Genomic DNA, 27,846 nt, shown 5'->3' on the forward strand with positions numbered 1-27,846 from the left:
GGACCACAGGGCTCTTCTTCCATTGGCTGCCAGCCCAGATCAGCCCCCACAAGATGGTGTTCTAGAAATCATGACCTTGTCTTGGCTGGTTTGGACTTATGGGGCCAAGCCTGCATCTTCCAGAGTCAACATTACTAAGGAATCCTGGTCCCAGTGTCCAAAAAGCCACTGGCCTAAGAATATGGGGGCCTGAAGTCAGGGTCAGTTTGATCTTTGATCAGCTGTGTGACCTTGAACAAATACTCACGTCTCTGGGCCTCATTTTTTACCTCTGCAAAAGTGAAGTGTCTGTTTTGGATGGTGTCTATAATTCCTTCCAGCATGGCAGCACTGTATAATCTGACACTTTATTGAAACCCCAGAATTCTTAAATGGTTTCATATGAGCCCAATAATTATGAGTGCTAACACTTTGAAGTATATTTTTGAAATCTTATATCCCATTGCTTGGAAAAGAATATAATATGTGTAGAACATGAGACATACTTGTCTTTTTATCAGTTTGAGGCTAACCATTGAAACCAAATACTTAGGCATATATTGTCATTAATGAATTATTTGACTGGTAAAACAAACACAGAATTATGGGATAGTAATTAGAGGGGTTACATAATGACATGCCCTGATAACGAAGATCAGCTATCTTTAAGAAAACCCAAAGTGTGAAAACTCAAATTGACACAAAATTCAGAGATGATTATTTACCTTACAAAAGAATTAACCATGCACTCATTCAATTACCCTTCCATTCATTCAGTAAGTCAATAAACAAAAGCTACTGCATGTCAGGCACTATTGTAGGTACTGGGAATACAAAATTAAGTATGACATGTCCTTTGCCCTTAAGGAGCTCATCGTCTGGTAAGGAAAATAGAAGAAAGATAATGACATGTCCTGTGAATGCTAAACTGGAAGTATAAAGATAGTGATGAAAAGACCCAAAAGGTCCTTTAAATGATGAGTTACCCTAGTACATGTAAATGAGAATAAACCATATGTAGTTTTTACTTGTACACATCTTGTTTGGGAACTGTTTGGCAGGTGAGATATGGCATATCAGTTATTCAAAAGGAATACCAAAACCTGGTTTTGGGACTGTGCCCTGTGAGTTAGCCCTCAGAAGAGTCTGGAGAGGGGTTAAATCTGGTTACAGAGTAGAATAAAAATAATAAGAATTTTAGGCTGGGTGCAGTGGGTCATGCCTGTAATCCCAGCACTTTGGGAGGCCGAGGCAGGCAGGTTGCTTGAGCCTAGGAATTTGAGACCAGCCTAGGCAACATGGCGAAACCCCATCTCTACAAAAAATTAAAAAAATTAGCCAGGCATGGTGGTGCATGTCTGTAGTCCTGGCTACTTGAGAGGCTGAGGCGGAAGGATTACCTGAGCCCAGAAGGTTGAGGCTGCAGTGAGCTGTGATTGCGCCACTGCACTCCAGCCTGGGTGACAGAGTGAGACCTTGTCTCAAAACAACAAAACAAAACGCAATTTTAATATTTATCAAATATTTTCTACCGGTGCAAAATCATGTTAGCTATTATTACTATGGACCAGGTGCTTTTCATAAACTCATTTTATGTCACAACCAACTCTATAAGGTAGATGACATCCTTATCCTAATTTTTATAGGTGAAGATGCTGGAAGACAGAGTGGTTAAGTAAGTTGCCCAAGGACATGCTGCTAGTAAGTCAAAAGCTGGGATTCCATCGTCGGTCTTGCTTTTTGCCCACCATTCTAGCTACTACACTTCACTGCCAATAATTGGAGAATTTTGCCCCTATTTTCTCATAGTAGGGTTCCTCTTGTTTCATGGAGGTAGGAAGGATGAGGGTGATCTGAAAGGAAGGGAATAACACTGAAGCTTTGCCAAATGTGATGCTTTTGAAATCCCTGCTTTTTTTTTTTCTTTTTTGAGACGGAGTCTCGCTCTGTCGCCAGGCTGGAGTGCAATGGTGCGATCTCGGCTCACTGCAACGTCCGCCTCCCGGGTTCAAGCGATTCACCTGCCTCAGCCCCCTGAGTAGCTGGGACTATAGGCATATGCCACCACGCCCAGCTAATTTTTGTATTTTTAGTAGAGACAGGGTTTCACCATGTTGGCCAGGATGGTCTCGATCTCTTGACCTCGTGATCCGCCTGCCTCGGCCTCCCAAAGTGCTGGGATTACAGAAAATCCCTGCTTTATACACTGTTACAGGTAAATATATAACCCAGGCATCACTGGAGGCCGTTGTATTCAGTGCTGGGTGCACCAGTAATGATTGTGTCTACATGCCTATAGATAGACAGAAAGGAATCACCTGAGTAGAAGACGGTCTGCCACAGGGCACCAAGTCAGAAACCTCTGAATAATGCCTTTTTCATTATCTACGTGACCTTCAGTAGGCCCTTTGCCACTCCAAGCAAACTCATCTGTAAAATGGGAGTAATACCTACTTCACAGAATTGCTGTAAGCAACAAATCTATTCTAGTACCAGTTACCACTCAATGTTTACCCTTTACCCTTAGACTAGAGGGGGATTCACAGGTAAAAGTTTTGGGCTAGATAATCTTAAGCAAGAAACAACCTCTCTGATCTCCATTTCCTCATTTATTCAATGGAATAAATAAGATTGGTAGAGCAGGAATAATAGTCCCTGCTCTACCAATCTTATTTGGTTCACGTGAGAATCAAATGAGATAATGTTCATGAAAGAACCTTGGATAATTGAAAATTGCCATACAGTTGTTGGATGTTACGGTTATTATTAACATTATAAACCATTTTCAAATTTCTCAGTACCCTAGGGGGGTAAAGTCTCTGTTGTTATTCTTGGTTTTTCAGTGAAATCATTTTGAGGGTAATGATTACAAAAGCAATGAGGCTAATTTAGTACTAACGCAATGCTAGTCATTTTTCCAGGCCAGATTTTTAGCAACAAGAGAAAGTAGGGCCTCACCTGTCTGGCAAACAAAGGAGTCTATTCTGTATTCATGCCTATCAGATTATTCATGGAAGGTCTTCTATTGTAAACGAGGGTCTGGGACAAATCCCCCTGTAGGTCTGCAGGAGAACAAACTTCAAGAAGCTGAATCCTTTAAACAGTCAAGCTTGGCTCCTTCTGATTACACTGAGGATATGCTAACAAGCACAAGGGGCCCAATGTCTTTTTGCCAAGTGAAATAATCAAGGAGAACAATACATGGTCATGTTGGAAGTGACAGAAACACATTCAGGCCCATTGTAAGTCTTCCATACAAAGTGCTTCCTTCCCTACACAGCTCTCTGCATTTGGCCAGAAGGGGATTCAGTCTCTGCTGGCTCTGAAAATCTTCTATAAAAATATTCCATAGAACAATGAGCCTTCCAAATGAAAAATTAGAAAACTAATATCTGCCTAGGTCCTTTTTGAAGTCCTAGCATTTGTATTCCTCATTTTAACCCGGAAGGCACATTGGTGTTATCTTGACTTTACACACAGAGAAATTAAGACCGAGAAAGGAAAAATAACTTGTCAAAGCTACAAAGTAGCAGAGTCTGGGTTGGAATGCAAGCCTGTCTACCTTCAGTGCTTCTAGTAAATTATATTACTAATCAAAATTACCCTAAAACATTATATATATAATTGTTTTTCATCATTCTCCTTAAGAGTCCGAAGTTCTCTTTCAATGAAGACTAATATCTGGTGGGAATCATACTATTTTAAGCAAATCACTTTGGAACAATGGACATTATTCTTACTAGTCATTTTAAAGGGTAATGGACACCTCCAATGCATTACAGAGAAAATCGGCTGAAAATTAGAATGTTGAAGATTTTTAATACTTTGGAATAACTGTTTAAAAGTGAAATGCACATATTAGTTACATCAAGTTAAATACTTGAGATTTTTGAAACCAACCACTTAGTCCAGATCACGTGATTAATTTCCTTTTAAAAATCAAACAATTTGGTATCACAGTTCACATCTGACATTCCTATTTTATTTTTACAATGATATTCAATACTTTGATTAGTAATTAAATATAATGGAGAAAATACTCCTTTCTTATCCTGAAGCTTAAAGCAAAGTAATCATGATTTCTTATTAAAGAGGTACTTTTAATAAAGTGAAACATCATCTGGGATATTACTTTGAGTTAAAACAAGAAAAGGCTCTGGTTTTAAATATGGCAAAGGTGGGAAGAAATCTTACAGAACCTTAGAATTCAAGGGAAATTAAACAAGTTTAAATTATAACCTTGACTGAAAAAAATTTAAAAACCATAGAAAACAAACAGGAATCACTACCAATTTATTACTTGAAAACTATAAAATAAGCAGGTTGGTAGCACATAGGGGCCTGCACCAGTGATTTAGGCATATGCCTGGAAGGCGAGAGAGAGGTAATTAGGCCTTCAGTTGGCAGGCTGGGCCCGGCATTCACTCTCTTGACTTGATGATGGAAATACTAAGTAGATGATCTATTGCCTTATGTATTCTCAAATGAATTCTTTAAAAAAAATGCTGAATAGGCCATATACATTGATTAAAATTTTTCCCTGCAGAAAAGGTTTTAACTACAAGTTAGGGAGAGCAACTCATTTGTGAGCATTTGGGAAAAATCTTAGTAACTGGAATCCACACAAGTTCACTAAAAGTTTCTATAAACTCTCAGGGCCTCAGTTTCCTCCTCTGTAAAAGAATTGGGCTAATCTTTTTTAATAATTAAAAAATGTTTAATTGTAAAAAATACCGTAAAATTTACCATCTTAACCATTTTTAATTTTACATTTCAATAATGTTACATATATTTATTATTGTTGTGCAACCAATCTCCAGAACTTTTTCATGCTGCAAAACTAAAACTCTATGCCCATTGAATAACTCCCTATTTCCCCTCTTCCCCCAGCCCTGACAACCACCATGGTACTTTCTGTTTCTGATTTTGACTATTTTAGGTACTGCATATAAGTGGATCATTCGGTATCTATCTTTCTGTGACTGGTGTATTTTACTCAGTCTAATGTCCTCTAGGTTCACGATGCTGTACCATGTGACAGGATTTCCTTCTTTTTATGACTGAATAATATTCCATTGTTTGCATATACCATGTTTTCTTTATCCATTCATCCACTGATGCACATTTGGGTTGCTTCTGCCTTAAATGGCTATCGTGAATAATGCTGCAGTGAACATGGGTGTACAAATATTTTGAGACCCCGACTTCAATTCTTTTGGATTAAATACTCAGAAATGGGATTTCTGCATCAGATGGTAATTCTATTTTTAATTTTTTTTAGGAACTTCCATTCTGTTTTCCATAGCAGCTGCACCATTTTTCATTCCTATCAACAGATCACAATGGTTCCAATTTCTTCACACTTGCTGTTTTTTTAATAGTGGCATTCTAATGGGTGTGAAATGGTATCTCACTGGGGTTTTGATTTGCATTTCTCTAATTATTAGTGATATTGAACATCTTTTCATATGCTTTTGGCCATTCGTATATCTTCTTTGGAGGAATGTCTATTCAAGTCCTTTGCCTACTTTTTAATCGGGCCAAATTAACTGACAAAATTCTATAGGTTGTATAAAATTAAATCTCTTTCATTTTGATGAGATTAGTGATAGACTAAGCACATTTAAACTTTAGCAAAACATTTGATCAAATGACTTGACTTATGACATTCTTATGGACAAAATGAAAGGTTGAATAATAATATCATCAGATGTATTTGTAATTCATCATCTGCCTTTATTTAATAGTGTTAATCAGTCAATCAACATCAAATTGTAAAGGGCTATGCTTGAGGAATCCTGCCTGCTCAACATTATCATTGATGATATGTTTATCAAACTTGAAATGGCCAGAATCTAGGAAAGATACCTAACTGTTTAATTATGGAATAAAATTTTAAAGGATCATACTCAACAGGCTAATATAATGAATCCAAACCAGAAGCTGAAATTTTAAAAATAAATATTATAAGTTGCTTTAAGGTTAAAGACCTTGTTTATAAAATCCATGATTAGACAAATCTACTAAATAATTGTTGATGTAACCAAACCCCAAAAACAAACAAAAGATTACTAATCAGTTTTACTGAAGATTTAAAGGCTCAGATGAACCCAGCAACAGCATGATGCACTTGCTCAAAAAATTTTATATATGGCACTTATAGCAACATAATAGTATTCATTGGCAATACTGGGTAATGATCAAGAACATCGTGGTCCTCTTCTACCTGCTCTGGTTAAAAAGCACTGAAAGGTGTCTTCTAAGAGCCACATTTTTAAGAAGGGCTCTAAAGGACTAGGAAACACCTAGAGGAGAAGAATGGGGAAGGAAATGTAGGAGGACCCATGTGATCTTTAGGCCAAAGAGAAAATCAAATGAAGGATGTGACATATGTCTTCAAATTTGTGTAAGAAATTATCCAGAAGTTAAAATTTGGATCCAGTCCATAGACTTGTTCTTTATAAGGTTTTTTTAAAAATTGGAATCAGTGGCCAACATTTAAAAAAAATCAGATTTTGCATACGAGTTTTGGTTTCTAGCTTACAAAGGCAGAACTTTTGAGCAGTTGCAATCATTCCATAATCACTTTGAAGTGGAAGGATTTCTCTGTCTCTGGAGATGTCTGGCAATGTCCAAGTAGAGGCTGGATGATTTCTATGGTTGCTCCCAAGGTTCTCTGATTTTATAAATTAAGTTGAAATAACTTATTTAGGCCCTTACTGAACTTTTTTTTTTTTTTGAGACGGAGTGTCACTCTGTCACCGAGGCTGGAGTGCAGTGGTGCAATCTCAGCTCGCCGTAACCTCCCCTCTGGGGTTCAAGCAATTCTCCTGCCTCAGCCTCCTGAGTAGCTGGGATTACAGGCACCCTCCACCACACCCGGCTAATTTTTTTTTTTTTTTTTTTTTTTGTATTTTTAGTAGAGATGGGGTTTCACCATGTTGGCCGGGCTGGTTTTGAACTCCTGACCTTAAATGATCTGCCCGCCTCGGCCTCCCAAAGTGCTAGGATTACAGGCATAAGCCACCGAGCCCAGCCCATTTCTTTCTTAAAACAATTTATTTAAAGCTGACTCTTATGAAGCGATTTAAAGTCAGTGATGACATTTCCCCTGAGTATCCTCAGCCCACCAGATCCAGTCTCAGTCCTTTCTGACCAGCTCCTTGCTGAGGCCAACCTCTACTGATAGTGTCAATGGATACCTTTGACCTGTGGCTTCCAGTTAGGTTGAACCTATGGGAGTCATTTGCCAGAGATGAAAGGCAGGAGAAGAGTATGGGTTGAAACCCTTGTTCCTCTGGCTTCCTCCTTGCTGGGTTGCTGAGGGTTGACTATATCCCTCTACCAAAGGCCACAGCATGTGCTGGACAGCCCTCTCTTCAGTCTCAGCTATATTCTGCAAGGTAAGGTAACTGATCTAGGATGGTAATACCTCCCATTCATGTTAGCCCCAGGTCTCGCACCTTTCCTTAATGGTTTCTCCTAATTCTGCCAATGCCTCCCTAAATAATTACATTATAACATTTCCCTTAGTCTATCAGCTTGTGCCATGTGTTTCCTGCCAGAAGCTTAACCAAAAAACAGTTTGTTACAAAGCCAGTGGCAACAATCATTGTGGTGTTATATCAGATTTCTGTCACCAAAGGTTAAGACACCAACAAGCACTTCTTACTGGCATGGTGGTGAGCCCAAAAAGTTCAGAGGTTTCAGAAGCTTATTGCTAGAGCAGCTTACACACTGGGTAAATGACTCAATATATACTAGGAACAACAACAAAAAAACCTTTGAGAGAAATTATTTTATGGTTAAAAGTGTTCATGGAACATGACTTAGCTATAAGTTTTGGGTCACTATTGTTCTTTACTTTGTTGTTGAAAATGTATAGAGACTGGAAATGAAAGCACATCTTGAAAATCTCTGTAGTATAAAAATAACTCTTCCAGAAAGCTTCAAACTATATAAAACAGTGCTATACTTCTTCCTCCTTTACCCCCTCCACCATCCAATTCACTGTAACGTTCAATTTTATTTTGAAGAAATGGCTGAAAGACAAATTGCCTTACAACAGGTCTTCTATGAAATACGGGAGAAGGCTGCTGACAGAGCAAGTTAAAAATGGCAGTGTTCACAATCTGGAAAACATCTGCCTTGCCCCGAACTGTAAACCACCACGTTGCAGAATATGGTTTGTGACAAACTGGAGCCCAGGGTGGGTGTTTGTAAGATTATGGGACAAGTCAAGGCTATTCAGGCACAAAACTGGGCAATGCGCCCTTTGGCAAATTGTTGCAAGCCAGTGACTTAAAAGGAAATACAAAAGCAATAGGCCAGGTATGAAAACTCCAAATGGAGCCAAATGGTTCACCACTTTTCTTATCATGGATACTCTTTGGTGAAGCCGGTTTAGGAGTAAAAACAATACTGCTACTTGGAACTTTTATTTGGTAGAGGGAGAAACCTTTACTTAGAGGAGAAACAGACATGCTGGCATGGCTAGGAGAAGAAATGTGACCTCAGGATTTGATCAAGGGTAAAATAAAGGCCCATGGTTTAAATATAAAAATACCAATACGATTGAGATTCTGCCTTCCCATACAAATCAAGAAAGAAACAAATAGGGGATCTAAATGAGAGACAGAGAGAAAGAGAGAGAGAGAACATAAGTCTTGTGGTATTATTAAAATACAACCAAAGTAAAATGGACAGATTGTTGCAAAAGGAGTTCTCAGAGGTATTGACAGTTTCCACAGCTACACCCCCAGAGCTGCATAGAAAAGCAATGATAAAGGGCTACAGTGAAATGGTGAACTTAGGCAGTGTGCCTAGATGCCAGTTAGAAAGAACTTAGGCAAAATGCTTCTTTCTCAATTTAGTTTACACCTATCCCAAGATATTTGACTTGGAAGGTGACCACAACAAAAGGTGAAAGCATAGTGAATGAAGCTTTGCAGGCAGAGAAGATGGCCAACTTTGAGGACTGGAGGAGACATGGGGCTTCCAGAAAGAGAAGAGATGGGACTTAATGGGAGAAGGGCACACCCTGTGAGATGTGGGTGGAGCTGCTGGGGAGCTAATCTATATCAGGGCTGCATCTAAGAGGAGCACAGTAGGGTCTCTCAGAGTAGATATCTTTGTGGCTGGGGGCTTCATTCCTATATCCCTGGAGCTGCAAATAAGAATATCAATGGGCAGCATCCCAAAGACCCAGAGAGATCATAATGATCAAAGGGAAAGGGAAAATAATAAAGGAATGTGTGTTCCTCTGAAATAATCAGGACTCTATTGTTTAAGCAGTTATGGCATGGTAGATGGAGGAATGGATATGAAATTCTATGGAATTGGTTTGAATCTTGGCTTCAGTAAAAACAACATTGCCTGTTTTTCCTTTAGGAAAATGGAGATGACACCTTTATCTTGTGTTTACCGTGTAGATTAAACCAATTAATTCAACACATTTTATTGAGCACCAACTAAGTCCTAGGCTAGATGCCGGCACAGATATCTTAGCACAGTATTCAACAAGCAGTAGTCATCATTAAAATGCCACGCACATAAGAGCAGACATAAAACTGGGAACTATATGACAATACTTAATGTGATTCATATTTTTTTTTCCATCTGATTCCTTCATTAGATTGTAGGCTACACAAGGGCATGGTCTGATTTAGCTTGTTCACAGGGTCTGAGACACAGTAGAAGCTCAACATATATTGGTTTCTGTGAGTGAATGAATAAATAATTAGTAATTCTAATTGTTAGATGCCTGTGACATGAAAGAAAAGACATGGAGGATGAGAAGCCAGGTCTTGCCCAAACCAACTTTTGTCTTTTTTTTTCACTTTCTCTAAGCACTGTCTGGGCATATGCATATAATCCTAGCCAAGCCAATTCCCAGAATTTACAACAGCCATATTTGATTGTACTTAATTTTATATTCTGCTCTGGAGTGAAGGTTCACAGATAAAACAATCTGCAGCAGACTGTTCTCAAGCGCCTTTATTAGAGAAAGTACAACAAACGTTCACATTTTCTATTTAATTAGGCCTATGCTTCTTTTAGCTTTACTTAGTTGAAACTAAAACAAAAGTTATCAGTAGGAAAATGAGAAACCCCATGGAGATTCTGAAATCTCCTTAACTTTGAGTTAGCTAAAGAATGCAGGAATTTTCCTATGAGACTCTGTCTCATTCAGGATGGAGGAGAAAAAGGGCTCATTTCAAATCTGCCCCACTAGCTTACAACTCACTGTAAAATGAAGTTATTCTCGTTTTATCTGTTTACACACACAAAAACACATACACAACATACATGCATAAACCACAGTTTAAAAGGCTGAGTACAGATGTGAGTCCTGGGTCCACTTCTTATTAACCATGTGACCTCAGACACATGTTACTTAACCTCTCCAAGTCTCAGTTTTCTTTCTTGGGTATAATAAAACCTACTCCTAGGGGGATAGAACTATTTAAACATGAGATAATGCCTAAAAGTGTCAGCAGAGTTTTCAGCTCATTGTAAGCATACAATAAATGATAATTACTATTGAATATTATTGTTATTCTATAGTTTACAATTGTACAGTGTAGAAAAGAGTTCCTCAACCCCAACATTCGACATTTTGGGCTAGATGATTCATTGTGTGGGCTGTTCTGGGTACTGCAGTGTGTTTAGCAACATCCCTGACCTCTACACAACAGTTGCCAGTAGCATCCCCCAACCCCACCCACTTGTGATAACCAAAATCTCTCCAGAAATTGCCAAATGTTCCCTGGAAGATGAAATTGCCCCTGGTTGAGAATCACTGGTGTAGAACAAAGAGCAGTGGTCCTAGAGATAGGAGACCTGGTTTCCATGAATTCATTTGTGATCTTAGGTAAGTCTTCTCACTTCTCTGGGCCTTGATTTTCTCATATGGTAAAACAGGGCTGGAAACTCCTACTTGATCTTTCATGGTTTTGTGACAATGAAATGAGAAAAAAAAATCAAATGCCCCAAAGGAGTTATAAAAATAGGATTCCATGATGATCAGTTTGTTAGAGGTGGGCTGAGGGCGACTGGGAGAAGACACACATACCCCTGAGCACAGCTGATGCTGACCTGCTGTCTTCTCAGGAATCCCACCTGGGAGCTACTGGCCCTCCAGCAGCTTATTGATCATATGTCAAGGCTTCCCTGTTCCTTTAATGGATATATTCATGGCTTGGCTTGAAGAATTCAAGAGGAACTGCTTTGTTTTAAAATAAAATGAAAATGTTCTTTAAAAAAAAAATCTAAGTGGTGAAAACTGCCTTGTCATCTCTATATTTAACTTTCATCTAAATTCATCTCTCATGTGACTAGTATTAACCAGTCCTCAGGATTTTCACTGTGTCCTCTGCACATATATTCAGAAAAGAAATATTCCAAGGATTTTCAACATTGCTATACTGATTAATACTAAGATAATAACACACTGAGTAATACTATGATAGAGTTCTTCATCAGCACGGGAAGATTTTGATGTCATATCATATAATGGAAATTGGCATGATGTAATCCAGAGGTGGAACCAATCATCATGCTTGTATTTATTTCAGAAAAATCTTCAAATGAGAGATAGCAGAGTGTCTGGTAAAAGAGCATGAGCTTTGAGTTTGGTCAGAGCTCTATGCAGACAGTGGTTGGCTGTGTGATTTAGACAAGTCCTGTAGCCCCTTTGAACCTCAGTGAAATATGTTAATCATACCTACCCCACAGCATGGTTGTGAATTTTAAATGGAGATGAATATGTAAAGCACCAGGCACCATGCAGGCACATAGTAGGTATCCTGTAGATGTAAGTGATCTCCCTCTTTCTACTCAGTCTGAAAGACCTTTCGAAGGTTTCTTTCATCCCTCCTAGCATGGGTTTGATCTGGATGCTGCAGGAAGGGCATCGAAATGAAAACGAGTACTTTTTAGGTATAATTTGTAGTCCTTGCTTAAACTAATCGTAATAGAGCTTGAGTCCTTGAATCAGAGTATCAATATGTCTTCCAGCTTCTGGACAAATTACTTCCCTGCTTCTGATAGGCATTGGTTGGAAATTAAGGGTCAGAAGTCACCCAAAGAACAATAGTGTTTACCTAGGGTGGAACGAATAATGCTTTTCTTTTCTTTCTTTCTTTTTTCTTCTTGAGACTGAGTCTCGCTCTATCGCCCAGGCTGGAGTGCAGTGGTGCGATCTCGGCTCACTGCAACCTCCGCCTCCCAAGTTCAAGCGATTCTCATGCCTCAGCCTCCCAACTAGCTGGGATTACAGGTGCATGCCACCACACCTGGCTAATTTTTGTATTTTTGGTAGAGACGGGGTTTCACCATGTTGGCCAGGCTGGTCTTGAACTCCTGACCTCAAGTGATCTGCCTGCCACGGCCTCCCAAAGTGCTGAGATTACAGGCGTGAGCCACCAAGCCCAGCCCATTTCTTTCTTAAAACAATTCATTTAAAGCTGGGCATGGTGGTGCATGCCTGTAGTCCCAGGTACTCAGGAGGCCAAGGCAGAAAGATTTATTGGGCCCAGGAGTTAGAGACCAGCCTGGGCAACATAGCAAGATCCTGTCTCAAAAAACAAAGAAACAAAACAAACCAATTCATTTGGTTTCCTCTGTACATCAACCAATAACCCGAAGTAGCACAGAAGAGTAGCAAGAAGATGAGCTTGGAATCAGACAGACCGTCCATTTACTAGCTGGATGACCCTGGGGCTTTCTCAGCCTCAGCTTCTATATCAGCAAAAATAGGGTTCATAATACCTGTCAGAGTATGAGGATGAGGATAAAGAAAGCATGTGAAAACCCTAGCACTGTGCTTGGTGCGTGGAAGGTGCTTAGTAAGTACTGCTTTTATCCTGGACTCTCTTGCAGACTCTCATACCTTACCTGGTTTAGGAGAAGGAATGGGGCAACTAAGTAAATCTATGTTTTGTTTTTATTCCTTTCTTATCACTGTTGAAAATAACACGGAAAATGTCACAAATGAAGTGCAAACCATTACAAAATACAGAATAATTTTCCTTGAAATGATCAACAATGGCTCTGCAACAGGTTACTTTGTAATATGTATGAAAGTATATTAAAGCCCATATGAAGGTGTATGAAAGCCCAGCAACACAAAGGGGGTGTGGTGATCTTTCTAAAATTTGTTGTGTTCAACTTTCCGTAAAACCATTTTGCAAGTAAAGTCACTATAATAACAAGTAACAGGTAGGAACAAAATTACAGAATAAGAGTTTCTCAAATTTTCATCATTAGGGTTCTTTTCAATATTTTTAATACTTTTTCTTATGGATTTCTTTAGTATTTTTTTAAGCCCTTCCTCTTCTTTGTTCCATAACATTTGTGCTAACTTCTATTGCATCATACATACTGCATTGTAACTGACATACCTCAAAAGCATGAATCATTTTATTCCTCTTATAACCTCCCTACTCCATGGTGGGCTCTCAAACAATATTTGCTGAGCTGAGAGCAAGCATTTATTTACATATGTTGACTATGTGATAATTCGAATTGATTTATCTTTATATATTGACTATATAATAATAGATAATATGTACTGAACATTTACTATGTTTGGACATCATAGGGTTTTTCAGTTAACAACTAATTTATTCTCACAATAAATCCTAAGTGTATATCATTATTTTCTCATTTTACTGATAAGAAAAATGAGATTAGAAGGGGCTAAGAGCACACAGCTATTTCATTGAAGACCTGGGATTCAAACCCAGGCACTTAAACATGAGAACCCATGTCCTTACCTATTACAATAAACTGCTTTTACTACAAACTATATATTTATTGTTTACCTGTTATTGTTGCCATTAAGCAGATTCATTTTGCTCTCTAGAGAGAGAGTATGCTTAGTGGAAAGAGCCAACAGGTTTGGGAATCAGGCTGACCTGAGTTAAAATCATGATTCAGTCACCGATAGCTGAGCGTCTTTGAGCAAACCTCTTAATTCTTACTGAGTTTCAGTTTTCTTATCCATAACATGAGGATGATAGAAGCTGGATATGAAGATTGAATGAGGTGACAGAGGTAAGGTGTCTCACATAGGATCTGGCACATGGTAGCCACTCAGTTAGATCATTATTACATTAGGAACTGAGGCTACTGCCCCTGACCCAGGTCTAAAGCTAGCTTTCATTGTCTTGCACTGACATTTCCTTCTCTTTTGTTAAGTAGATATGCTCCTCTTTCCTTCAGGTGTCATGGCCTTACATGCCATCTGTATGCCAACATTTCCTTCGTATCCATCTCATCCCAGACCCTGACTTGAACTTCAGTCTGTGATATAAAACTGCCTCCTCAGTATCTCTTTTTGGATTTCTAAAAGGCATCTCAAACTCAGCATGAACAAAAACTCTTGATTCCAGCTCCCACTAAATTTATTCCTCCTATAGTTTTCTCCGTCTCAGCAAAAGGCAATTCCATGGAGAAGCTCCGGAGTCACTCTTGATTCCTTCCATCATTTATATCCCACATCTGATCCATCAGTGACTCCTCTTGTCTCCAATTTCAACACATATCCAGAATCTGCCCACGTGTCCCTCCGTCTTCCACTCCTCCTCCTGTCAAGGCCACTTTATCTCTCCCCTGCATTCCTGCAGTAGCTTCCCAACTGATCTCCTTGCTTTTGCTCTTGCATCCTTCCCACAGCCTAGTCTCAACCCAGCAGCCCAGGTGAGCCTTCAAACATATAAGTCAGGTCATGTCACCCTTCTGCTCAAAACCCTCTCATGCTTTCTCAACTCATTCAGGGTCAAAGCTTAAGTCCTCCAATGGCCTACACAGCTTTACATGATAGGGTCCTGTTACTTTCCCGACCTAATCTTCTGCTACTCTCCCTTTTGCTTGTTCCGCCTCCATGACTCCTTGCTTCTTTGTGGATGTGCTATGACTACTCCCTCCTTAGGATCCCTGGCGTCTCCCCATGCTCGGATGAGTAAGTACTTGGCACTTAGTAGGTACTCAACAAATATTCTGAATGAATGGCTTGAATAATCATCTGGTTAAACACAGAGCTCACTTTGTATTGTGGGTCCCATGACTATTGCTCTTGTTTGCCCACCCTCCTATCCTGTAGCTTTTGCTTTTCCAGCAGTGACATCCTGACTCTCCCACTATGCCTGGGAAACTTGGCATTATCTATGATATCTATGAGAACTAGGATCAGGAAGATGAATTAATTCCAAAATAGTTCCTAACTCCAGGTTTCACCAACATTTTCTTTTTTTTTTTCTTTTGTTTTTTGTTTTTTTTTTGGTAGAGATGGAGTCTCACTATGTTGCCTGGGCTGGTCTTGAACCCCTGGGCTCAAATGATCCTCCTGCCTCGGCCTTCCCAAAGTGTTGGGATTACAGGTATAAGCCACCATGCTTGGCCCATTTTCATTATTTTCTCCAAACATTTTCTAGAAAAAGGAACAGTTAACTGACTCAGAAATTCCATTTTCTTACTAGATACCCATATGCTTCTTCTGCAGTACTAACAGACATAACGAAGGACACAGTTTACCCACAGATTGCCCTGGATGACCGAGTAATGGTTGTAGATTCATCCTGCCTTGTGGTGTTCTTAAGGCATACAGAAAACAATTTCTTCCTGCTTCCAATATTCCTTTTTTTGCTAAAAAGGTCCACTTGGACGCAGACCATTCTGGGTAACATCTTTTTCTATAAAAATCAATGTGATAAACTGTCTCAACTGTGCCTCTGGAGGGCTGGGTCCCTGTTACATCCACAAGTGCAATGGCTGCAGGTATAAAGGCAGTTGACTTCTTGAGAACGTGTTTTGGTACCTTACAAGGTGTTTTATGTAGAAACGGCAAGGTTTACCCTAAAACCAGATTGAGATCAAGCAAATACTGTCCATTTTCTTTGCCCCCCTTATAGGATTCTCCTAAATGAAGAGGGGTAGGATAGGGATCTTTAAAGGTGATTGAATACATTAGGGGCAATGACTTCTATTTACCGCAAGCTGGGATGTCACACAGATCAGACTTAAAGTTTTCATCCAAGGTGAAGCACCAGGGAGCTTCCTTCTGATTCCCTGGGTTGCGGCAGTAGGAATGGCCTCCATTCAGCTCTGGGAAACGAAGGGCGGTGAAAGTGTGTGTGTGGGGATACTGGGAATTCCATGGCTGGCACTGGCGCCCTGATTTGGTCACACTGACGGTCCCCCGGTAGTCCACACCTGTGCTGTTATAACACTTGTGATCTGAAAAACACACAAAAACCCAAACAATTAGAAAGAAACATAGGAGATGCTGGAGCTCTCCTCCAGCCAGCAGTTTCTGGAGGGGAGGGCAGGTAATTAACCTCGTGGCCACAGCTTCCCTGCTGGTCAGGGGCCATGCAGGGCAGTCTCCCTGCTTTGCTGGGCTTGGACCCAGGGCCTGCCTTGCAGTTACATTCCTGGGAGGATTTAAAGCTTTTGCTTCAGGAATAAAATCAGTCTTCCAAAAGTATTTTTAACATTGAACACAGAAGAAATCGGAACTGGGGTGGGACCTGGGGGCACAGAAGTAATTTCCTAGTGAACGGTTCAAGGAAGGTTCAAGCCAAACTTTTCCTTCCATTCTGATTGACAGCCTTAGACATGAAATCATGTAATAAGGAATCTAGTTGGTATTGTAATTCACAGAACATGCTTATCAGAGGCTGTGCATTCTTGGTTTCTAACAAAAGTGGGGGCTATCTCTGTGCTGATGGGGTCGGCACCCTTGAGAAGCAGATCCCATTAAGTAGACCTCGCAGGTGGCCACAGGGGCTTAAAAGCACTGCAGAATCTATACAGTTGAACTGAATTGGAGTTTGGAGGAGTAATGACAATAATAATAATGTTGCTACTGAGCCCTTACCATGTGTTAAGCATTTTAGATGCATTCATTTACTTAACTCATAAAATAGTATTAACGATCAAAAGGAAACTAAAAAATTGCCGGTGAGATTAATTCTAGATGAAAGGGAAATGTACACTGAAATAGTCTTTTGCTTGGTGCTGTTGATGGGGTAGGGGATGGAGGCAAACCCATCTACATCTTTAAAATGGTGGTATGATATGGTTTGGGTCTGTGTCCCCACCAAATCTCATGTTGAATTGTAATCCCCAGGGTTGGAGGTGGGGCCTGGTGGGAGGTGACTGGATCATGGGAGCAGGTTTCTTGTGAATGGTTTAGCACCAACCCCCCGTGGTACTGTCCTTGGGATAGTAAGTTTTCATTCTCATGGCCATTTAAAAGCATGTGGCACCTCCCCACTCACTCTCTCTTGCTCCTGCTCCTGCCATGTAAGAAGCTTGCTCTCCCTTCACCTTCTGCCATGATTAGAAGCTTCCTGAGGACTCCTCAGAAGCAGAAACTGCTATACTCCCTGTACAACCTGCAGAACCACACGTGAGCCAATTGAACTTCCTTTCTTTATAAATTACCCTGTCTCAGGTATTTCTTTATAGCAATGCGAGAATGTACTGATACATGCTATAATACACTTATCATTACATGTACCATTAGTGCATTTATTTAGTTCTTTCACAATATTGTACAACCTTCACCACTATAGGTTCTAGAACACTTATATTACCCTAAGAGGAAACCCCATATCTATTAAACAATCACTCTCCACTACCCCTAGCCTGGTAACCACTAATCTGAATTCTGTCTATATGGATTTATCTATTCTGGAAATTTCATATAAATGGATCATACAATGGTGTCTGGCTTCTTTTACTTAGTATAATGTTTTCCAGGTTCATCCAGGTTTGTAGCATGTATCTGTATTTCATTCCTTTTTATGGATAAATAATGTTTCACTGTATGGATATACCACAATTTGTTTAACCGCTCCTCTACTGATGGCATTTGGGTCATTTCCACCTTTTGGCTATTGTAAATAGTGTTGTTATAAACATTCTCATATGAGTTTTTGTTTGAACATCTGTTTTCAGTTCTTTTGATTACATACTCAGGAGTAGAATCGCTAGGTCATATAGTAATCCTATGTTTAAGTTATTGAGAAACCAGCTCCAATATTTTAAAATTATTGTTTTCATGAAGCTTCTTGAAGATAACTATGTCTAATCCACCACCGAATGCTCAGGCACAGTACTCAGCCCATTGGAAAATAATTTGATTAACAGTATGAAAATCACTATGGGTCAAGGTCCAGTTTTCCCTGTGCCAACAGGTTGCTGACCCTTAGAAGAGCACAGAAGGTCCGGGGCTACCACTTACTTTTATTTATAGGATCTGCCATGGGAATTCCAATCCGGATACAGTTCGCAGCTTCTGGGCTCTCTGGCTGGGGGAGATCTTCACAGTTTGGCAGTTTCAGCCTCATCAGAATCATGGGATTTGATCTTGCAAAAATGTACTCTGTTTGACACAGGACATTCTCCAGGATTTCACATTCATCGCGACACAAGTCACGGGGCTTTGGGACGGATGAAGTTTCATCGCAGTACGGGAAGGCATAGTGGCACAGGGAAGGAATGGCGAACTGAGAACACTTATCAGATAAGTGACTGGAAGTGCCAATCATAGTGAAGGCAGCTGGAAAACAAACACAATTATTAACTCCCAGAGGCCAGGGTTTATCTTCTTTGGTTATCTAGTCAAAGGATATCAGATATAAACACACATTGCAAGGAATCTGCTGTGCTGAAACAGACAAGGCCCAGAGGAGATTCATTTCAGATGTCTAAGCAGCTTACTTTCACTGGCTTGAAAAAAACCATTTTGACTACAAAGTTAAAAAAACAGGATTAAATTACATATGTACCATTTCCTAATAAAAAAATTAATTAAGTTAAAGTACAATATATTTTTCATTTTTTGCTACAAAGCAATCGAACTTTGTGTTTCATCTGGTGCCTTTTATTAGTTTTGTGAGGCTTCTAAAACATTTGACAGCTGTAGGGACAGAACTTGTTTCCGCAGTGGCTGAACCTGAGCACAGGATCCAGTTCTGTGTCTTGCTGGATGACTTAGGGTAACTTGCTTAGTTTCTTTGTGGCTGGAATACTTTCTACTCCATCTTCTGAAAATGAGGCAACTCACTTGGAAGTTCTCAAAGAGCACAGTACAATTGTTCCAATGTGTATCATCGAATATTAGTGGTTCCTTAGCTTAATCTCTTACTAGTAGGGTAAGATGCACAAAAAGCGCACCAGCCTACCTTTGAATACCACTATTGACAAGGAGCTTACACCTCACAAGGAAACCTATGAGGTTGCTGATACATTATTTCCCCAAGTATGTTGCTCAGAACATTAATCATGTGAAATAGAATAGTGCTTGAGAAACAAGCCAACAAGTTTGGGAAACGCTGGGATAAACAAAGGTAAATGAATTTTTAAAAAAACTTTCCACCAGGCTGATACCCATTAGAAATCTCCAAGAGAGGATTTTTATAAATAGGTTACCAATTATTTACATCAAAACTTCCACTTTTTTTTTTTTTTTTGAGACAGTCTCACTCTGTCGCCCAGGCTGGAGTGCAGGGTTACGCTCTCAGCTCAGCGCAACTTCTGCCTTCCAGTTTCAAGGGATTCTCATGCCTCAGCCTCCCACATAGCTGGGACTACAGGCACGTGCCACCACACCCAGCTGATATTTGTATTGTTTTTTAGTAGAGATGTGGTTTTGCTATGTAGGCCAGGCTGGTCTCGAACTCCTGGCCTCAAGTGATCTGCCCACCTCAGCCTCCCAAAGTGCTGGGATTACAGGAGTGAGCCACTGTGCCTGGCCCAAAATGTCTACTTGTTTTTGTGGATATTCAGTTAAAAGTACATTAAGGCATTCTTACATTAGGTTGAAATGGGTGTTTAACAGCTCCTCCCTGTCAGTCTTACTGCTCTTTGAAATTTCAGAATTCTCTTCCTGTTGAAATGAGGGCTTCAGAAAATGGCAACTACCTATTCCTACGGTTGCTTCCTTTGGTTGGTTAAAAAGTCCTCCAGGAGGCTGATGCAGGAGAATGGCATGAACCTAGGAAGCAGAGCTTGCAGTGAGCCGAGATCGCGCCACTGCATTCCAGCCTGGGTGACAGAGCGAGACTCCATCTCAAAAAAAAAAAAAAAAAAAAAAAAGTCCTCCTCCCTCTTCCCCCCAGCCTCCTCTCAGTTCCTTCACATTCCTCATAGCACATAGCTTCCACGTAGCTTCTGGGCCTTTTGCTGTTCTATGTTTCTGCCTTGGGTTTGTTCTTACCTCTCCTAGACCCTAGGGTTGCCAGATAAAGAAAAAGACAACGGTTACATTTTAATTTCAGATAAATATTTATGACATACTTATACTAAAAAATTATTCGTTGTTTATCTGAAATTCAAATGTTACTGGGTATCCTGAATTTTTATTTGCTAGATATGGCAACCTCATTAGAATGTCATGAAGACAATGTGAATGGATTGCAAAGGATACGTGACACAGAGGCATCATAACTACACTAATGGAAGGGGACAAAGCTGCTGTAACCACCAGAATGATGCGTGCAAAATCCTATGAGGCAGCCTATGCTACTTTAACTCATGTGTGCTAGTAAGTGCTTCGCTACTAGATTTCTATCAAAAGGATACTTTCAATTAAGAAAAATGAAGAGTGAAATATTGAAAGCTAGAGCAAGAAGAGACCAATGGTCATCTTGCTTCATCACTCATTTCACAGATGAAGAAGGGGACTTTTTGGGAAAGTAAGCGATTTCCCCAAAGTTCACTGTCATAATAGTTCTGGGATGAGTGTCCAGAATTCTAAACTCTAAATTCATCCCCTCTCAGTTGACATCATGTTGCTTCTAAACAGTAAGCTCTGTGAGGGCAGAGACGTACCTGGCTTATTTACACACCATCATCTCTCCCATTCAGGTTCAGTTCCTGGTACAGTGAAAGCACTTAATAATATTTATTGAGTGTTTGAATGAATGTGAGATTTCACAAAGCTTCCTTTTCCTCTAAGAGCAACCTTCAATAAATTACTTTAATGTAAATTCCAGAGCACAGAGATCATGTCTCATGCTTTTTTATGGTCCTGCTCCCAACCTCCATGCTGAGCTTAATCCTTTGTCAAGAGAGGAGCTCAATAAAACTTTTGGTGAGAAAAATAGTTATTCAAGGGACAAATATAATTTCACTGGTGCTACCTACCTGTGATCTGATTTTCTATTTCCCCTTGCATGTGCAAAGACTCCATATAGACGGTGCGGTTGCCAATAAATCTTGCACATGCAATCCCTCTGTATGGCTGACAGAATCCATCTTCTTCATACTCATCTCTGAAAGAAAGCATAGACAGACATTAGCTGATGCACCACATACATACAGGGCACAGCAAGCTCTGACTGCGCGATACCCTAAATAGTCACTAGGGGGCACAGTTGGGCACAATATACAAAAGACTGGGCTAAGGAATTGGGCTTTTGCTCAGTTCTTAAAACATCTGTTGGTCACATTGGTCAAGTTTCCTACACCCCCAGAAAGTCATCCTGAAGCACAAAATCATCCTTAAATATGGGAGAAAATGCTTTTATTTTCGCAGCTGGTGGTGGGCTGGAAGATGATGTAGTTATAGGAGTAAAGAGGAAATGAGTTGGAAATCTGGGCACATGTTCTACAGTTTTTTGTTTTTTAAGCATAGATTATTTCTGCTTCATTTGCTACAAAGGCGTGGGCGACCAGATCCACTCCAACTGACATGTCAATTAGGGGGATCCATGGGGTGAGAAGCTGGGTGCAGCTGGAAAGAAACCCGAGGGCAGCCCAGTTAGGTGACTCTTCACTGCTGAACCTCCATTATCTCTACCCTGCCCAAAGAGGACCAGGGCAAACCATAGTCTGGAGAGTTTGAATTGAGTCACTAAATCCAAGGAAATCTAGAGAAAATGTCCATGGAAAGTTTGCTTTCATGCTTCTCTACAATTTAAAAAAATAGTCTTATTAAAATTTTGCGGCCTCAAAATTATAAGATTTTTTTTTATAAGGAGGGTTAATAGATTTCATCTTGAAGACAGAGGGACACCAGAAATGACATGATTCATGTGCCAGGTAAAAGGACTGGAGATCTAAGGCTGGAGATGAAGACCCAAGATGGCAGGCTCAACCTGAAAGGGCAGAGGCTACCATCTCCCACGAGGGCCTACGATGAGCACAAGATCCCTTGAGTGCAGAACATCCAGCTGTTTCTCAAAGGCAGACCATAGCCAAACCAAAGTCTGCCTGCCACGGGTATAAGTTGACTTCAACCCTGGATGCTCCTCCCCAGTATATCATCTAAAAAAAAAAAAAAAAAATACACCGTTTTTCCCCTTTGGTTTCTTCTAAGTAAAAATCCCTCACAGCAAAGTCAGGAGAACAAAATTCTCTTCCTGAGTTTAACGTTTGGGCATCCTTAGGCAAGCTGTCTGAGCCCTCTGAGCCACAATTTTCTCATCTACAAGTTGGACACAGTAACTGACTTCTCTGCCCTACATGGGAAAGTCATTACGATCCCATCAGATAATGTAAAAGCTTTTTTAAATTGTAGAGATAATATATGGCTATTCTTAAAGTATTTACAATGACCAAAGGGACATTTATTTAAAAGACAGTTATTTACTAAGCTCCCACATCGTAAGAGGCACTGCGGTTAGTGCTGTGGTGCTCACTTCCCAGCTTGAAGGTCTAGCGTAGGAGTCTAGAAAGCCAAAGTATAGCAGCAAACCAAGTGGAAAAATCACCTGATAGGACACTAATTTTCTGCTTCTCTCTACTCCCATTCATTAAAAGAATCATTTTAAAGGTGAAAGTGGGGGAAGTATCTTCAGTTTAGTCCTGAAAATAGTTTGTGTTGCAAAGCTCTTAAAAACTTAACCTTTAAATACACATACAAATGAATATATCATATACCTGACATAAAGACATTGAAATTTTACTGTTGCACAATCCTGCAAGCACTCCACATGTTTACTTTCATAAATCCTAGAGTAATGCTGAAGCCTTTTTGGCTTAAATTTTACTTGGGTTGTAAAATTAACCCAACTTTTATTGGGTAACTAATACCATAAACCTATGGGGAGAAAGAAGGTTCTTGATGACCTACGCTTGGATCTTGGAAACCTAAGTACAGAGACCAGAATACACCCCCATGCCACCCCCCTGCTATTACAGATGATGCTTTCCTATCCCTGGGCATTAGCAGAGCCCTGGATTTTTAAGGTGTCATTATGAGAACACTTCTTTCTCCCCCACATTGAACTCTCAAGGCTTCAATTTATATCTCTTGGGAGGACAAAACCCTGGAATTACCCCCAGATATAAATCCCCAACCTACTGGGAGTTCCCATATTTTATGTGTGAGGCTTAGGCTAAACTTCTTACCACCTTTCCAGTTCAAGACTCTTAAAAAGACTCTTTGAATACTTTTTTTCAGAATAAAATGGAATGCAATTCCTTGGCTGCACATTTCTTATCAAAGGCTTAGAACTGCAGGTGTATCAAATTTTTGACTATTCCCAGAATTCCTACTATCCTGTTCAGTCTCCTGGGAGACAGGTTTTTTAAAAAAGAACACAAAAAAACCCTAAAACCAGTATGTACTGTTATCTGCTGGGGAGTGGTTCTGTCTTGGCTCCTTATGAGAATCGCCTTGGCAGCACATTGGGAGGCCGAGGTGGGTGGATCATCTGAGGTCAGGAGTTCAAGACCAGCCTAGTCAACATGGTGAAACCCCATGTCTACTAAAAATACAAAAATTAGTTGGGTGTGGTGGCAGGTGCCTGTAATCCCAGCTAGTCAGGGGGCTGAGGTAGGAGAATCACTTGAACCCGGAGGTGGAGGTTGCAGTGACCCAAGATCATGCCACTTCACTCCAGCCTGGGTGACAGAGTAAGACTCCATCTCAAAAAAAAAAAAAAAAAAAAAAAAAGAATGAAAGAATCTCCTTGAGAAGCTTTAGGAAATACGAATGCCCAGGCCCCACCTTAGACCTATTAAATCATAGTCTCTGGGGATGAGGCTTAGGTATCTATGCTTAAAGAAACCTATCAGGTCATTTGAATGTGGTTGAGAACCACAACACTGAAAAATACCAAACATGTATTAAGTGTCTGCTGCTCTGGGCTGGGTACTGTGTTAGGTGCTTTCTTCAAAGCAGCCCCTGATGAGCTATTGTCCTTATTTTACGAGAGAGAAACTCAACTTCAGAGAAGTTAAGTAACTTGCTCAAATTCACAAAGTCAGTCTGTGGTGGAGTTAGGATTTAAACTGAAACTCAAGATGAGGCCACTATCCCATGTTGTTAGGTCTGTAACTATGTTCTGCGTTTCAATACTACTCTTAGTTAAATCAGCCTACTCGAGAAAGAGACCTTATAACGAGTCTTGATTCTGTATCAGATACTAAGTTTTATATACTTACAAAACAGATACTAAGTCATTTAATCCCAACAACAATCTTATAAAAAAAGGTAAAGATGTAATTATTCCTGTTCTACAGATGAGAAAAGTGAGACTCAGAAAGCATAGAGAACTTATCCAAAGTTACGCAGCAAGTAGAAGAGCTAGATTTGCTCTAAATAGTGTTTCTAACCACACTCTATAACTTCTTTCCAAGTGGCTTGGCAATGGAGTTTTTGCACTGCTTACAGGGGCTTTCTGCTGTGGAGAAGCTTTGGTGCATGCTGGGTGGTAAAAGGTTTTCTTTTAAACATAAAGTCAAAAACACATTTCTTTCTTTTCCATTTTTCCCCACTGGCTTTGGCTGGAGGGGAACAAATGCTCCTCCAGCATTAATCAGCTTTATGCTTTTTTCCAGCTCACACTTCTTTCATCATTGATGTCTTCCTGCCTTACTCCATGCTCAGCAAATTAAAAACATGAAGCAAGTGGCAAGGTAGCAAAAGTGCAAGGGCACTTGCAATGAGCGTGCCCAAGGCTGCATTCAATGGAGAAGAAAAGTGCATTGTGAAAGGGCAAATGGAATTTGGCCATTCATCACAGTGGCTGGCACCAGTGTGCGCCGCTGCCTCACCATGATGTCAAGGTGCAGGGGTGCTTTGTGATGGGAACTCATGTTTCTCATAAAGGTAATTGAGTTACCATGTTGCCAGCCTCTACAACCTGCCATATTCTCTGCCATGGGATTGGGAAACGAAAATGTGGTCTGTAATCCACCTCCAGGGTCTCCTCCTTCTCCAGGGCAAGGAGCTTATGAAGGATATTTGAAGAGTGCTAAGAGGGATCGTGGAACAGTGCGGCAGCAAAAGGAGTGCCCATCTAGGAACCACTGCAGAGCAAGGAAAGGAAATGCTGTTCTGCAGAGACTTCATAATCTAGTTCTTGCCAGTTTTTCCAGCTTCCTTCCCTGCCAGACAAGCCTACAAGCCTGATGGTATTAGTCATGTGGATGATCTTGCTAGTCTCAAACCACAGGATGCACTTCGATGCGGACATGGCTTGACCCATGCTCATCCTCAGGGCTGGCATGCCCTCTGACCCCTTGTTCTCCTTGTGAATGTTCTCATCTTTCAGACCCAAATGCCCCTACCTTCCCTGGAAAGTTAGTCATTCACTAACCCCACCCATTCCCAGTACTTTCATCAAACCATTCCACAGATTTCCAGTTTCATATACTATTTTATCTGTTTAGCGCCCACCTTACCACTGACAGGCCAATAGAACTAGAAGAGATGAGGAGACTGTCCCAGGGTAGCCCACCAACGTGGACCCTTCTCCATACCAGGAGTATCCTCTAATTGGAAGCGATTTTCTTCCTCATCAGAATATACAGGGCATGGGCAGACATAGCTGAACCGATCGGTACTGACAAATTTGGCCCTAAAATATTCTTTTTGGGGATAATTTCAGTTAAAATGCCTATCTCTCTCTCTTTTTTTTTTTTTTTTTTTGAGATGGAGTCTCACTCCCATTGCGCAAGCTGGAGTGCAGTGGCGCGATCTCAGCTCACTGAAACCTCCACCTCCTGGGTTCAAGCGATTCTCCTTCCTCAGCCTCCTGAGTAGCTGGGATTAGAGGCGTGTGCCACCATGCCTGGCTAATTTTTGTATTTTTAGTAGAGACAGGGTTTCACCATGTTGGCCAGGCTGGTCTTGAACTCCTGACCTCAGATGATCCACCTGCCTTGGCTTCCCAAAGTGCTAGGATTACAGGTGTGAGCCACCACGCTGGGCCTCCTACCTCTTCTTAATGAGAAGAGAATGGATGCAGAGGGACTTTCCTGACTGTAAAATCTCACTTAAACCAAAGAATTGAAAACAGGTACTCAAACACACACTTGTACACAAATGTGCAGAGCAGCACTATTCACAATAGTCCAAAGGTGGGAACAACTCAGGTGTTCATCAACAGATGAATGGACAGACAAAAGGTGGTAGATACATACAATAGACTGTATTATTCAGCCACGAAAAATGAATGAGGTACTGAAACAGGTTACAATGTGGGAGAGCCTCAAAAACATGCTAAGTGAAATAAGCTGAACAAAAAGGGCACATATTGTATGATCCCATTTATATGAAATATTTAAAATAGGTAAGTCTTTAGAGAAAAGCAGATCAGTGGTTGCTAGGGGCTGGGGACAGGGAGGAATAAGAAGTAACTGCTTAGTGGGCAAGGAATTTTATTTTGGGATGATGAAAATGTTTTGGAAGTAGACAGATGTGGCGGTTATACAACATTATGAATATACTAACTACTATTGACTTATTCATTTTAATATGGTTAATTCTGGCTGGGTGCAGTGGCTCATGCCTATAATCTCCGCACTTTAGGAGATCAAGGTGGGAGGATTGCTTGAGGCCTGGAGTTCAAGACCAGCCTGGACAACATAGTGAGACTGTGTCTACAAAATTAAAAATAAAAAAATTAGCAGGGCATGGTGGCACACACATGTAGTCCTATCTATTCAGGGGGCTAAGGCAGGAGGATTGCTTGAGTCCAGGAGTTTGAGGCTGTAGTTAGCCATGATCACATCACTGCACTCCAGCCTGGGTGACAGAGCAAGACCATCTCTTTAAAACATAACGATAACAAAATAAATAATAAAATAAAATGGTGAACTCTATGTTATGTGAATTCCACCTTAATTAAAAAAAAAAAATCATTTACACAAGGTCCAAGGTAGAGGGACCTTGGGAGAGGGCCAATGGTTGCAAATTCAGGCCTCATGGTGGGGGAGGTTGTGGGGGTAGCTTTGTAAGTCACTTCCAAGCAGACTAATCTGATATAAGCATGAGCAGTTTACTCAGTATCAGCAGGTTCTTTTGTTCTGATTCTCATGGCTCTTCAAATGGAATGCCGGGGACAGTGACTTGGCAATCCCACAGCATGGCAGCCTCATAGGGACAGAGAGCAGTGAAATAAATAGCCCAACACCTCTGACCTCTGAATTTATCCCCCCAGCCCCTTTCATACGCCCTGTTTTGAGCCATGGAGAGGAAATCACATCAAGATGGCTGCCCCTAAAACCCTTGAAGGAAAGTCATCACACAGCTCAAAGAGATGGAGGGTCCATAGGTTTGCTCAGTGAGCAGTTTATTAAAGTGGGAGTTATTTTCTGTCATGTGGATAGTAATTTCTCTTTACCCAAGCAAACACAACTTACTAATGCTTTCCCAAAAGACCATCACGGCCATGAATAAATGGAAAACATCCCTTTTTAAAACTTGTGAATCGGGCCACCTATTAGCAGATCTGGTTAAAAGCATGGCCACATAATGGCTCTAGTAACCTCGAGCTGAGTGTGAAGCTTCCCACTTCAGAGGCAGCGTTCTTCTCCCTTGGGAGGGGCAAACAGATCTCTCAAGGTAAAATGAGCCCTGGCTTTTAATAAAAATGGGGCTTACATTATAAAATTAAGGAT

At 40.5% G+C, this 27,846-nt stretch overlaps 1 protein-coding gene across 2 annotated transcripts in view; it reads right to left on the reverse strand.

Moving 5' to 3' along the window:
- The window catches only part of ROR1 (receptor tyrosine kinase like orphan receptor 1), a 407,220-nt gene that overhangs the window by 22,907 nt on the left and 356,467 nt on the right, over nucleotides 1-27,846 (reverse strand). For both annotated transcript variants that reach the window (XM_016919829.4, XM_016919825.4), the window contains 3 exons: nucleotides 21,139-21,266; nucleotides 18,233-18,550; nucleotides 15,973-16,218 (listed from right to left, as the gene is read on the reverse strand). In XM_016919829.4, coding sequence (XP_016775318.1) covers nucleotides 15,973-16,218; nucleotides 18,233-18,550; nucleotides 21,139-21,266 — 692 coding nt within the window. The remainder of the gene's footprint in view (nucleotides 1-15,972; nucleotides 16,219-18,232; nucleotides 18,551-21,138; nucleotides 21,267-27,846) is intronic.

The sequence above is a fragment of the Pan troglodytes genome, chromosome 1 (genome assembly GCF_028858775.2).
Source record: "Pan troglodytes isolate AG18354 chromosome 1, NHGRI_mPanTro3-v2.0_pri, whole genome shotgun sequence".
Classification (NCBI taxonomy): Eukaryota; Metazoa; Chordata; class Mammalia; order Primates; family Hominidae; genus Pan; species Pan troglodytes.